Genomic DNA, 14,432 nt, shown 5'->3' on the forward strand with positions numbered 1-14,432 from the left:
GAATTTGGAAACTGGAATGTTGAAGAGCAGCTGATAAAGCACATATTCCAGACTTTAAAGTTTTAGCTTAATATTAACTCATCAGGGGAAAAAAAAAAAAAGTATGAAACTAACCGATCTCCATTTGTCATGAAAATATGGCAATAAAAATGCACCTGCAGTTACAAAACAGGTCAAGGTCATTTGTGGCGCTTATTAATCCTGCCACTCCTGTGAAAAAGGCTAAAAGCACTGCCTACATTTATTTTGCAAATGGAAAAAAAGTAACAGGTTTCATCTTGCTCTGGGTATAATAGCAAAGCCAAAAATAGAACCTGAAAGCATTCATGTTCCTTTTTTGATATAGAACAGGACTCAACCCAAGCAGTCTCATTAAAATTGTGCTACAGAAGAAGGAGGCTGCCTCTTCATTCAATTTTCCTTAATAGAATTAAATAGTTCATCATGGCTGTACTTTCAAGTGGGTACCTAATGCTAATTAGTTTAACTGACCAACCAAAACTCATTTATACAGTAAGTTCATAGGCTACATTGGATGCTAAACAAAATAGGTAGCATGTAATCATTTTAAAGAATTCCTTTAAGAAAAAGCAGTATTTAAAATCCAATATAATCAAACACGAGAGGACCGCAGCACGATTGCTTAGGGTCAGCTGGTCAACATGCAACCTCTAATATAGGTGCCTTACTACAACTCTGGATTTTAAAAGAGTTCTAAATTAAATCCCGCAATCACTTTTAAGAAAAAGCACCTTCCAAGTTTCAGAAGTTGAGAATTCCATGCTGCCATCCTGTGTCCACCATCTGGCCACTGCAGCTATGATTTTCGTTTCCTCCCCTACGTTTGTGCGTTTATGTATGAGTGTTGCAGTGGAACTTAAGTCAGTGTTGCTAGTGTTTTGCATGTGCTTAGGAACCCTAACGTGTCCACCAGCCACCTATACTACTAGACTGGGAATAGAGTAGTTCTCACAAAATATTAGCAATATGCGGATCCTCAGGAACAAAATGAGGAATTTCATCACGCCTGCTGCACCCAGTGGGCAGGTAAAAGGATTAAATGAGATCATCTATGCGGCTCAATACACATACAGAGCAGGTAGTAAAGGGCGCCATGAAGGTTAGCTCTTAATATCTTTAATACGCTGGCCTGACACACGCCAGCCTTGCCAACAGCAATGTTTTATTGACATACATCTATACAACACATTATCAATAAGCATCATTTACGGACTTCAGGCTCTGGCATATTCTGGCAGCCACCGGCATCTCCGGCCACATCCCCCACTGCAGCCCAGTTTATACCATGCCTCGTCCTGTATTTCTCTCCACACACCCCCTCCCGCCCCCCACCCTTGGCGTTTTGTGCAGAAGTCACAGCAGCCTTCCTGCAATTCCATGAAAGCACTGAGCTCTTTCCTAGAACACACACTCTGCACATGCATTGCCCTCTGTGTGGAACTATACCTGAGGGTCCTCTCCTTTGCCCCATAAACTTGTCTTCAGTTTTCTGCTTAATCAAAAGCTGAGTCTTTGATTACTATTGTAACTCTTGTTAAGTGCTAATTTTACGTTTTTGATGTGATTCTTGTATTAATGTCTATTTTACCCACTAGACCCTTCCACCAGGGCGAGGTTCACATTTTGGGTTTTTTTTCCCCCCTCACTATCTATATACCTCCAGGTCTATCGCAGCGTTTGGCCTATGTTAGGTTCTCAACTCATATGGGTTCTATAAATAAATAAACAAACACATCCCAATAGGAGGCTACGGGCTCCCAAGGACTGAGCATGTCTCTTTCCACTTTATTTCATAATTGCTGTTCCCCTTACCCCTGGCCTTAACTCTATTATGAAAATATGCATGTTTTACGAGGTTAAAATAACTTGGGAAAAATAAAATGTAAATTTAAGTTTAAAAAGAGAGGGAAGAAAAGAGATAACAATGAGATAAACACAGAAATGGCTGGTTGGTCAACATTAGCAAGGGGCAGTTTGGATAGCAGTTAAACCACTGCTGCAGGCTCATTCAGGGACTGGGAGGAAGGACTGGGAAGCCGAAGGGTTTGAAAAGCCCTATCCCATCCCCCACAACATTCTTCTTCTTAATAATAAAATACTTACGTTTTTCTCCTTAGCATTTGTCACCCTAAGATATATTGGGTATTTTTGTCTTGATTTTTCTTCTCCACTGTAACATCTAAGGCTTTTGTTTCATCCATTTAAGGATTAGAAACGTGCATGGCACACAGCAGGCACTCAAATGTGATAAAAATGTGGCACAGTAAAGAACAGCTCAGGGCTTTAGGAGGCTGTATGACCCAGAGCTGTGGCCCAGGGGCTGAGCTGGGGAGAGGTAAGGGCCAAAGCCTCTCCAGGACAGTCCCCGAGGAAGGAACGTTGGCCTGAGAGAACCACATCCACGAGGGTCTTGAGGGACGCCATTCTCCCGCCCCGGTTGTCAAGCTCCAAAAAGGAACTAGACTAGTCTCCCAGTCTAAACCAGAGAGGAAAGTCCCAGGCGGTGAGACCTTGGGCGCCAATGACCGGGCCCGCCCCTTTCCGCCCCCGCCCTCTCGAGGACTGGCTGCTCTCCCTGCGACCCCGCCCCAGGCCTCCCTAGGATTGGCTGCTCTTCCCCCCGCCCCCGCCTCGTCCTTTCCCCGCCCCCTTCCCGGGGATTGGCTGCCTACTTTCCAGCCGCGGCCTCTGGCTGGGTCTCTGGTGTTCGCGGGCTTTTGTGTCTCACGGAGTGCGGCGGTGAGTGGGGCTCGATTCTCAGGTCCCTTGCGGCGGGGAGAACGCCCGGCCTCCGGGTCCGGGTGGGGCTGCGCTCGCCCCGCATTCCTTCGAGCCTTGCCCGCCCGGAGCTCCGCTGCTCCCGGCGGCCAGAACGGAGGGGTAGAGCAGCCCTCGGCGGCCCGGGGGGCGGGCGGTCCAGCCCGTCCCGGGGCCGCGCGAGGCACAGACGCCGCGCGGAGCCGCCGGGAGGCTTCCCCGCGGGCAGGCCCGGGCGCCCTAACCATCTTGCGCTTTGCTCCCCCAGGGCGCAGCTGCGGCCGCTTTGCGGGGGGTTCGGGGCCCGGCCTGCCTGCGGCTGTGGGAACCCGACCTGGAGCCTGCGGAGTCGGTCTCCGACGTGTGCGGGGCTGCAGCGGCCTGACTTCCAGGCGCAGGTATGTCCCCGTCCTGGAGGGAAAAGCGAGGCGCTCGGCCCGGAGCACGTGGCCAATGGCGACCGGGGGTTCCCACGTGCTTGGTTCCAAGGCCCCCCAATTGGCTGCCCCTTCGGATAGAGGGCATGTAAGTTCCCGACTCCCCCACCCCCTGCAGGACAACTGCTTCCGGTGGGTTTTCGGACTTGGCCCCAGAAACCGCCGAGGTGCAGGGGGTGTTGTCGGGAGAGGAGAGCAGGGGTCGTAGAGAAGCCTGTAAAACCTCAGACCGCCCTTTCCTGTGCCCTTTTAAGGTTGACGCAGTGCCTTAAGAGGCTAACACAGAAGGGTAAAGTAAGTCTCCATAAAACCCGGGGACGAGACTGTAAAACTCCTCTCTGGATCCTGTCTGGAGTCACAGATCGCCAGAGGAAATTTTTCTTTCGGTTCAAGCACCCTTGTGATATTTTAACACATCTCTGAGCACAAATGGTGGATTCAAACTTAACATTGATGGTACATTCAGTTCAAGTGTTGGTATTTGTCACTGAAGGCAGGAACAGCCTATGAGAATGAGACTGTAAATTGAGAACATCTGAAGACACTGGCTCACAAAGGTCATAAAGCCTCTGGAGCCACACCTCACTGGGTAGAAACAACGGGTCCAGAATACTTGAAATTGACCCATTTTTGGTCACCCCAGGGCTGCTTCCATTCCTTGTTTGGGTGAGCATTATGGACCCTTGAGCGAACGGTACTTAGACAGTTATGTAGAAAGAACTATTGGAGCATATCATCAACAGGTGAAAAACACATGATCTTCACTTCCTAAATAGCCTCGCCATACCTTTCTACCAGGGGTTGGAGTATCCATCAAAGTTTTGAGAAGAAAACATGCATTATGACCTCACTGGGAAGAGGCCTTAGGACGACTGCTAACACTGCCCTCGAAATAAAAATCTTCCTGGATTCACATGAGACACACCAAGCTAGATCCGGATCAACACCTACATGATAGTGAGAAGGCCATCCATACGAGTGACCTCAAGTTGAGGATTTCCAGGCTCCAGAAGCAGATGACACCATGAAGTAGGCAGCTTTGTCCAAGATCTTGAATCAAGAATGTTGTCTTCATTTATCTTCCCTTGAAGCCTCTCTCCCAGACTTGGGAAGTTCTGTGACCTAGAAATTAAAAACAAAAACAAACCTCTTTTATTTATAGAAAGATTGGGTGGAGCTTGCTTGTCTTAATCTTGTCTCCCTCTGTCCCTCCACTATGGGCTCCCTTTCAAACTGTGTCTTGCTTCAGCTAACCGTTATTGCTTTTTCAACAATTCTAGCACAATCCCAGTACCCACTCCCACCCCTCTTCCAAACCCTGGCCACCTTAGCTAATTTATCTGACTGCTGGTTATGTCAACACCTAGATAACGCACAAGAACCTGAGTTAGTTTTTGTTCCTGCCCATGCAAGCACCTGGTGGACCCATTCTGGACAGTGGATGCATAAAAGGGAATGGTATCCACAAACAAGAGGACACAATCACTCTACTTCCTCCTATGGTAGAGTACTTTGGCATTGGGAAACTTCTGCGGAAGCTCAAGGTCTATCATTAACTCAGGTGAGCCTTTTGGAGGGAAATTTTTCTGTTTGCATTGAAAACAAAAATGGCACTGGACCCTTCCTAGGTGACGTACCAAAACAATACTGTAATCAAACAGTATGGTTTGATTCCACAGATGGCACCTTCAGACCTTCTATAGATGTTGCAAATGAGTCCAAGACTGATTATTATGATGCAAATGTTTGCCTAGTCACTGGACAATATTCCTGGTTTGCAGGCCACACGACCGGGACCTGGAACAGCTCACCTTTTCCCCTAGTCGGTCTGCCCAATACCCAAGACTACATATGGGTGGACCAAAATTCTGGAATGACCTGGTTAGGTAATGACACCTATCTCTATAGCTGCCAGAATCAAACCAAAGGTCTTCTATACCAGATATTTCGCAACTTGTTTTGTTCTTATAGGCTGACAGAGGCACATGGTAAATGGAGATGTGCAGATGCCAACATAACTAATGACAAAGGTCATGGTGGACACCCGATGCCAGCCTGGTGGGTCATACGTTCCACTCTGACCTTGTCCGTGAACAACTCTGGTCTTTTTATCTTATGTGGTAATAAAGTATACAAGGAGTTCCCACCTAACTGGTCAGGGCGATGTGGACTCGGATACCTGGCACCTTCCGTCAGCCAGTATCCCGCTTTCAATGGTAGCCAAATTACAGATGTGGGCTCCTTAATACATAAAGTAGCACCACACAGACGTACCCAAAGAGACGTCATAGACCATCCACCTGTTTATCACAACCCCAATTCGTTAAGGGCCCTTTTTTCAAGATTGGGAACTTCTGATCTAGAAGAAGCAATTCTAAACATTTCCAAAGCCACCGAACAAGGATTGACTGCCACGGTGCAGACCTCAGAGGCGCGCCAGTCAAGAGTTAGCAGCTTACTCTCTGCCCTCCAAAATCACCATCTGGATCTACCGGCTGCTCAACAAGGAAGACCGTGTACGGTCGTTGGCAACCAGTGCTGCCTGTATGTAAACAAGTCAAAAGAAGTGAGGTTTCTTTTGAACAGTGTGAAGGAACGGATCGACAGTCGACGTCGAATGAGGGAATTAGCCTTTCATTGGACTGACCTCGTCTCAGGAGTGAGAGACTGGTTCAGTGGACATTGGGGCCACATGTTTGGATTTGTTCTGCTCGGCTTCATCATTGTTCTCAGCTGTGCTGCCGTTCGCAGATCTCTCACCTCCCGAGTTCCTGCCCAAGTGTCCTCTTCACAGCACTACACGGGGCTCCTTGCCTGTGGAACTTCATGTGAGGTTTCAAACAAGGAAACCAGGGGACCAGCCCCACCGGAAGGGCATAAAGACTCCTTTGCACTGACAGCATCTGAACAAACAGCAGCTGCAGAAGGAGGCCTACTTCAGACTTCTCTTTGATGAGTAAAGCAGGCCTTTCTGAGAATTCAGCTGTCCTAACCCTCTCTCCAGGGAGCCTTGTGTAAGGGAGGAGCCTGACTTGGTATCTGGGCATCCGAAGAATTGTGTAAATAAGTCCTAACTGCACCTTCCGTACTTTCCACTGAAGCCTTAATACCCACTCCCCATCCCATTAAGCTGGTATATAAAACCTTATCCCTGGCTATTCAGTGGCGGCCCTTTACATGCTTCCACATACATATATGATAAATGTTGCTCCTATCAATCTGTTAACTCATAGGCCCTTAACCATTTGAACCTGTATGTTTAATAACTGAAGACTTTCCCTTCAGGAGGAAGCTGTAAACCATTTAATAGCTGGGAGGATTTGATGTGCTCTCCTGATTGCCCGTGTACGTTTACTCTCCAGTCTAAAGGGGAGGTTTGTCTGGGGTGAATGGTAGCCGTCTGATTTCCCATGGGCAGAGGCAGGGGATAGGATTGTAGAGACGGGGCAGCATTTACTGTATTGAACGCGTCATCTGCCCAGTCCTGTAGTGAGGTCCTTACATTTTTCTATAGAATCCTCTCCAGTTTGTAGGTGAATAAACTCAAAGGGTAGATGACATGTTAAAGATTACATTATTACTAAAAACAAGAGCAAGGTGCACAACAGGGTATCTGGTGCACTGCCGTTCATAAAGCAGAGGAAATAAAGTATACATGTGTATATATGTAGATTTACTCAGTTTTGCAAATAGACCACTCAGAAAGGATACGTCAGAAGCTAATGAAAGTGATTACATACAAGAGGCATGGGCAGTGAAAGTCTCACCCCCTTTTTTAAAAGTTGAATATAAACAAACTGATGAACATTTTAGCAAATTGACAACTTTTTCATAGACAGAAAATAATTCTTACAAGTTATGCAAAATAAACCCAGTAATTCTGGGTACATCTTAGAAGTGGGTTTATTGTTCATAGTAGTGTTGTCAAAAGATTCAAGAAACAGCCTAGTCCAGTGAGACAGAGCGTAATAACAGTTCCCTCCCTGTGTGTGTTAAGCAAAATGTGGCTGAACTCTTGGCACTGAAACTAGAGAAGCCACTGGAAGATAAGCATGCAGGGCTCAGCATCCATTGTGGTATGTGGATCATAAGGCAGATGACGGATGCAGGGTGCTATGTTAGAGTGGCACGAGTGTTAAGCTGTCAAGGGAAAACATGGGGAAAAGAAATCTAGATTCATAGTAACCTCAATTTTCTTCTGTAAAATGGAATTAAACAGTAAGGGTGGGTAGGGCCAGTACTGCTTACTTACCTTTTTTGGCCATAAAAATGAGTCTGTTACTAATTTCATAATAGAAGGCTGATAGCCACTGGCCCTTGGATTCAGTGTTCATAGTCAGTGTTAAAGAGGTTTAAGACAAAACTAGATTATTTGTTTGCTTGTGTGCCTGCTGTCTGCTCCCTGCCAGAATGTCAGCTTCACAAAGACAGGTGTATTTGTGGAATCACAGTGAAGAGGGTTGTGGTGAGATGAAAGAATGCATGCAAAGCCCTCACAGTTGACCATGGGCATTGCTTAACTAAATGTAAGATTGAGTTCACCTGTAGCCAATATGAGTCTGGCAGATTTGAACTTTTGCATTGACGTTTGTCAGGTGTAAATTTGAAAACTTTTGAATAAAGTTGATTATAAAAGTTGGAGTTCTTGTTCTGGCTTGCTTTGTTCCCTTCAAGTAGTCAGGTACATCCGAAACCTCATACGTACATGCAAATGTATTTATTGAACGCTTATTCCACAATGCCAATGACTGAGTGAAGGGAGAGTCCGGTCACTGGCATGATAGAAAATGTCTGTTGGAAAGATAGTCTCATCAAATAGCATGAATGGTTCTGAAATATGTTAAGCCCCACATTATTGGGTTAGAAGATAGGCTTTCCTGCTTCCATATTTAAAGTTTGTAGGGGATGGACAGTCCTAGAAAATAGTTTCAAGTTTACTAATGATGGACCCAAAGACATTTTTGATATGTGAAACTTACAGGGAAAATATCCATTATTCAGCCGAACACAATACATTGGTTGGGAAAAGAGTTCATTATTTATTAGCCAACTCAAAAGGCCCACCAGATGTTTTAGCAATTCACTGAATTATTTATCAACATTTACTGAGACTCAAAGATGCCACAAATCAAGAGCCATTGTAATCAATTCTTTTAGTATTAACACTAATCCTCCAAATGATTGTTACAGTGGTGAATGATTTCAATGTCTTAAATCTACAACTAGGACTAAGGTGGCTCTCCAAAAGACCTTGTTCTTAAGTGTTTTGTTTGCCAGTTGATACCATTTTAGAAGTTTTGGTAGCCTGAATTGAAAACATCAAAATTGAACTATTGTGCAAAATGCCCTGTTTCTTTTTAAAGTTGAACTGTCAAAATTGTAGCATTAACAGTAGATCATGCCACTGCAATTATCACTGTGGCCTTTACGTGGTGGTTTTCTACTTCTCTGTTTATTAATTGAAATTCTACTGCAAGTAAGATTTCAATCATTTTTATCAGTATGGACTCTTGGATATATACATTGTTCTTTGGTTGTAATGCAGGACTGTCATTTTTACTATTGCTCAAATTGTCCCAGCTATGTCCTCTGAGAGCTCTTTCAAGTTGGCTCCCGCATCCTTTTGACATACTCCTGTCCTTTGTTTTATGTTTCACACTTCCTTCCTGGAGCATCAAGATGCTCCAGCCTCACCTTATGGTTTTCCTGCCCAGCCTCAGGACCCATCATATTCCAAGGAACCATGGTTCCTTTTCCTGATAATGCTATTGAGAAACCAAAAGCAAGGTACAAGGTATGCTCATTGCCACTGCTGTTAGGGTGCCCACCCTTGATGGACAAAGCTAGAAAATCTGTGTCCATGAATCCATGTGTATGCGTTGGTACCTATATTTCTATGTCTAGACATAGTAAAATAAATTAGTTCATATTGATTTCTTCAACTCCTCTGTGATGTGGAGAACAAAGGCAAAAGAGATACAGAAAAAATTAAACTTCCTTATAACTTGCAGCCCATTGACAAGTACTTGGGACAGGCAGAGTGACCTTCCTCAAGGAGCTAAGCTGCCTCGATGTTAATACTTTGCTAGAGGAAAAAGGCAACTTTAGCTTGACATTAGCCCAACCTCCAGGATCATGTAAAAAAAAATCCCTTTAGAAACTTCCTTTAACTCTACCCACCCCACCAAGATATATGTTAGCGATCATCCTCCATGTACATGTATATGTATATGGCCCACTGATACACATCTGAAGGGTCTCATGACTAAGGTTTTGCTACAGTAATAAATTACCTTTTCCCAACAACACCCAGCCCTTCAAGGTCCTGGAAACCTTGCTTCCAAATTCCTTAGAGACTTATGCTATCCCTAACCCCCTCCTAACTTAAAAGTGTGTAATCAGCCACTCCTCACATCCCCAGTGCAGCTCTTTCTGCCCACAGGTCCTGTCCCCTTTAGGAAGACCAACTTTTTGCACCAAAGATGTCTCAAGAATTCTTTCTTGACCACTCACTCCTGAACCCCAGCTTTTCATGTCAGTCTATTTTTTTTTCCGGAAACAACTATTTTATCATATATGAACAGGTATACACACACACATACATATATATATATATATCATAAATGAATAGGTATATAGATAACCTCTTTAAAAGTTGATCCATCATTGGGATCTAGATAATCTAAGTACAAAATGAAAGTGATCAAGAAAACCACTTAAATTACTTAAAGGAAATGAAGTCAGTTCCTCACTCAATTCTGTGTTACACAGATGGAAGACTGGGGAACAAATACTTTTTATTGTGATGATTACATTGTGACTTTATAGAAGATAGAGTATTTAAATGTAGCAGTCTTAACCAGCACTCCTGCAAAGGAATATTTCAGGAGGAACAGTTGCATTATTACCTTGCAACAATTTTGTAGAATGTAACTTTCAAACCAAGAGATCTGCAAAAATCAAAGATTAAGAGGATGTCCATTGAGCATTAAAAAAAATTATAGCACAACGTAATAACAACTGTGGGAAAACATGTATAATAAAAATAATTGTTGGGGCGCCTGGGTGGCTCAGTCAGTTGGGTGGCCGACCACAGCTCAGGTCATGATCTTGCAGTCTGTGAGTTTGAGCCCCGCGTCAGGCTCTGTCCTGAGTGCTCAGAGCCTGGAGCCTGCTCCCGATTCTGTGTCTCCCTCTCTCTCTGCCCCTTCCCTGCTTGCTCTCTGTCTCTCTCTCCCTCAAAAATAATAAACAATGAAAAAATTAAAAAAAATAATTGTTAAGGAAAATGTGGATGATTTTCTCAATTTTCCAAAATTTCCAAATTTTTCCAAATATTATTATATTTTCAAAATAATCTATTTTTGAAGGAGATCCTTGTGGTGACATAATTCTGTGTCTTGCTTGTGACGGTGGTTACATGAATCTACACATGACAAAACACATAAAACCATGGAACACTGTCATGCATATACCAATGTTAATTTTCTTGTTTCTAATTTTTTTTTAATATTTATTTTTAAGAGAGTGAGCATGCGAGCCACAAGTGGGGGAGAGGCAGAGAGAAAGGGAGACACAGAACCTGAGGCAGGCTCCAGGCTCTGAGCTGTCAGCACAGAGTCTGACTGGGGGCTCCAACACATGAACTGTGAGATCATGACCTGAGCAGAAGTTAGATACTCAACAGACCAAGCCACCCAGGCGCCCCCCAATGTTAATTTCCTGGTTTTGATATTATAGTTTTGCTACTGGGGGAATGTGGGTGAATATTTTTGCAACTTTCTGTGAATCTATAATTCAGAGTAAAAAGCTGGGCTTTTTTTTTTTTTTCCAGAGTAAACGCTTGAACGAGAATTTTGAAACGATCCTTTTGTCCTTTCGTAATCCTGTATGTTTTCTTCATCAAGTTCAGCAATTTCCTAATTATCTGCTTATTTACTCATCCATTCATTCAACAAACGGTAGTTGAGTATGTGCTAGCCATTGTTTTAGGTTCAGAACACACGGCAGTGAACAAAACAGAATTAAGGCTCACATTCGATCAAGAGAAGAAAAACAAACAAACAAATCACACTTCAAAAAAGTAAAAATAAAAACAGAGTGATGTGATTATGAGTAGTTGGCAGGCTACCTTATACCCAGCAGAGCAATTAAGTGAAATCTGCGACAAGCTAGTCTTTCAGTTATATGGGGATCTTTGCATACCTTTGCTGGGGATTCAGTTTCCTTACTATAAGATGGGAATGATAATAAAAATAAAATCCAGCTTCTCGCCGAATGCCGCCAGCACAGCATTTCATGGAGATTGGCCAGGGTGGCCTACGTCTCCCTTGGGCCTCACACTGGGAAGCTGTTCATGATCGTAGATGTTATTGACCAGAACAGGGCTTTGGCTGATGGACCTTTGTGTCAGGTGAGGAGACAGGCTGTGCCTTTCAAGTGCATGCCGCTCACTGACTCTGTCGTCAAGTTCCCTCACAGTGCCTGCCAGAAGTATGTCTGACAAGCCTGGCAGAAGGCAGATATCAAACAGGGGCAGCCACGAGATGGGCCAAGAAAATTGAAACCAGAGAAAGGAAAGCCAGGATGACAGATTCTGATCATTACAAAGTCATGAAGGCAAAGAAAATGAGGAGCAGAATAGCCAAGCTTGAAGTTAGGAAGCTACAAAAAGCAACTCTCCTGAAAGCTTCTCCCCAAAAACGCAGTTGCTGCTAAGGGTGCGGCTTCAGCAGCTGCTGCAAGGGTGCCAGCAAAAAAAGATGGCTGCTGTGGGCAAGAAGGTTCCAGCCTAGAATGTTCCTGTCCTGAACGCTGCAGGCCAGAAGGCAGTGCCTCCAAAGGCTCTGAAGGGTCAGAAAGCACCTGTTCCGAAGGCATCTGGCAAGAAAGCATACAAGCATAAGAGGCTATTATAAATAAGTAATAATAAACGCTCTTTTTGACAAATAATAAACTATCTCACTGGGTTTTTGTGAGATAGTATGAGCTTTGCACACAAAGTGTCAGAAAATGCCTGACATATAGAAGAATAATTTATAAATGTTAGTTTCATTATTACTTTAAGCTGGGGTCTCAGATAAGGTTTTGTGGAGGAAGAAAAATTTAAGCTGAGGTCCAAAGGACAAAAAGGATCCAGCCTTATGGAGATGGGGGCCAGGAAGAGTATTCCAGGCAGAGGAAACAGCTGGTATAAAGATTCAAGTGGGACAGTTCAGCCACTGAAACTAGGTAGGAGAAGGTAGAGTGGTCATGTGCTGTGTCAGCCTGACTAGGGGTTGTGACTTTTATTTAAGTGCTTCAGAAAAGCAATGATCCTTTAAAAAGGATCGCTCAGGGGGCACCTGGGCGGCCTAGTCAGTTGAGCACCCGACTTCAGCTCAGGTCATGATCTCAGGGTTTGTGAGTTCGAGCCCCGCATCAGGCTCTCTGCTGTCGGCGCAGAGCCGGCTTTGGATCCTCTGTCTCCCTCTCTCTCTCCGCCTCTCCCCCACTGGTGCACGCACTCTGTCTCAAAAATAAATAGACATTTAAAAAGTAACAAAATAAAAAAAATTAAAAGGATCACCCAGCCTGTCTTGCCGAGAAAGGAGGCAGCAGATACACCAGCTGGAGGAAGGGTTATTTCAGAGGCCAAGGTAAGAGATTCTATAGCCAGGATTGTAGAAGTGGAGATAAAGAGAAGTGAGGGATTAACTTTGTGTCAAACTTGATTTTCAAACCTCCCGTTCTGCTATTGTGCTTTTCTTTTTCCATTTTATAGATATTTAAAGTTGTAATAGATATTCAGATATTCCAGCCCTTTCTGTTGAGTTCTTCAAAGCAGAGAGAAATGGACTTTTCTTCCACAGATGTGTTTCAAAAATTGTCTACTAAGAATTCTCCATAAATTTAAGCTTTTATATTTAATTTCTTACCTATAGACTATTTGTTTTCAAATTTTGAATCAGTTATCAAAATATATTCATTAGTTTTCCTTACCTTTGTGATTTTGAAAAATCTTATACAACCAGGTTTTCTGTTTCTCTTTTAAATTGGAGCTGTGATGGGGCACCTGGGTGGCTCAGTCCATTAAGTGTCTGACTTCAGCTCAGGTCATGATCTCGTGGTCCGTGGGTTCGAGCCCCGCGTCAGGCTCTGTGCTGAGCGCTCAGAGCCTTGAACCTGCTTTGGATTCTGGGTCTCCTTCTCTCTCTGCCCCTCCTCCATTTGCTCTCTTTCTCTCTCTCTCTCTCTCTCTCTCTCTCTCTCTCAAAAGTAAATGAACATTAAAAATAATATTACAAAAATAAGTATGTAAATAAATAAATAAATAAACTTTAAAAAAGTTTAAATTGGAGTTGCATCTCTTTCTGGATTCTTTTTCACTGAAGCAGACTTCTGCTATACCACTGCTATTCTGAAATGGCTCCATAATAGGTTGTAAAAGCTGATAATAGCCCTCTGCTCCTCTGGGCATTCTTTTATATTCTAATCCATGTGAATTAAAAAATAAATTTTCGGGGCGCCTGGGTGGCTCAGTTGGTTAAGCGTCCGACTTTGGCTCAGGTCATGATCTCGCGGTCCGTGAGTTCAAGCCCCACATCAGGCTCTGTGCTGACAGCTCACAGCCTGGAACCTGTTTCAGATTCTGTGTCTCCGTCTCTCTGACCCTCCCCCATTCATGCTCTGTCTCTCTCTGTCTCAAAAATAAATAAACGTTAAAAAAAATTTAATAAAAAAAATAAATTTAAAAAAATAAAAAAATAAATTTTCTCTTTATATTTAGCATTCTCTATATATTCAATTGGGCTTACAGGAAAATAAAAATTGCATAATTTATACACGTGTATGCAGTGATAAATTCAAGAGGGAAAACAGACATAAAAATATTTAGCATCAAGTTTCAGAACCTATTTCTTACATACCTGGTCATCCGATGTTTATTTATTTTCTGTCTCCCTCCATCCTTTATTCCTGTAAACTCACTCTATTTACGAATATGCTGTGTGGAGCACCTGGCGGCTCAGTTGGTTAAGCGTCGGACTTGAGCTCCATTCAGGTCATGATCTCGTGGCTCATGGGAACAATTCTGCCTCCCTCAAGCTCTGTGCTGACAGCACGCTGCCTGCTTGGGATTCTCCCTCTCCCTCTCTCTCTGCCCCTCCCCTGCTTGTGCTCCTGTTTGCGCTCTTGCCCTCTCTCAAAAAAAAAAAAAAAAAAAAAAAAAAAAAAAAA

At 43.7% G+C, this 14,432-nt stretch overlaps 1 protein-coding gene, 1 non-coding gene and 1 pseudogene across 2 annotated transcripts; all 3 read left to right on the forward strand.

Moving 5' to 3' along the window:
- The first annotated feature begins 3,030 nt into the window (after positions 1-3,030).
- On the forward strand, positions 3,031-7,805 carry ERVMER34-1 (endogenous retrovirus group MER34 member 1, envelope). The gene is made up of 2 exons (XM_042936398.1): positions 3,031-3,176; positions 4,014-7,805. The coding sequence occupies exon 2, from the start codon at positions 4,432-4,434 to the stop codon at positions 6,166-6,168; it is 1,737 nt and encodes a 578-aa protein (XP_042792332.1). The 5' UTR covers positions 3,031-3,176; positions 4,014-4,431; the 3' UTR covers positions 6,169-7,805.
- Positions 3,457-3,578, forward strand: LOC122218851. The gene has a single exon (XR_006202160.1). It is a non-coding gene; the product is annotated as a small nucleolar RNA SNORA26 (small nucleolar RNA).
- A 1,153-nt stretch (positions 7,806-8,958) lies between the features above and the next one.
- LOC122218514 lies at positions 8,959-12,133 on the forward strand (annotated as a pseudogene).
- Positions 12,134-14,432: the final 2,299 nt, after the last annotated feature.

Source organism: Panthera leo, chromosome B1 (assembly GCF_018350215.1).
Source record: "Panthera leo isolate Ple1 chromosome B1, P.leo_Ple1_pat1.1, whole genome shotgun sequence".
In the NCBI taxonomy this organism is placed as follows: domain Eukaryota; kingdom Metazoa; phylum Chordata; class Mammalia; order Carnivora; family Felidae; genus Panthera; species Panthera leo.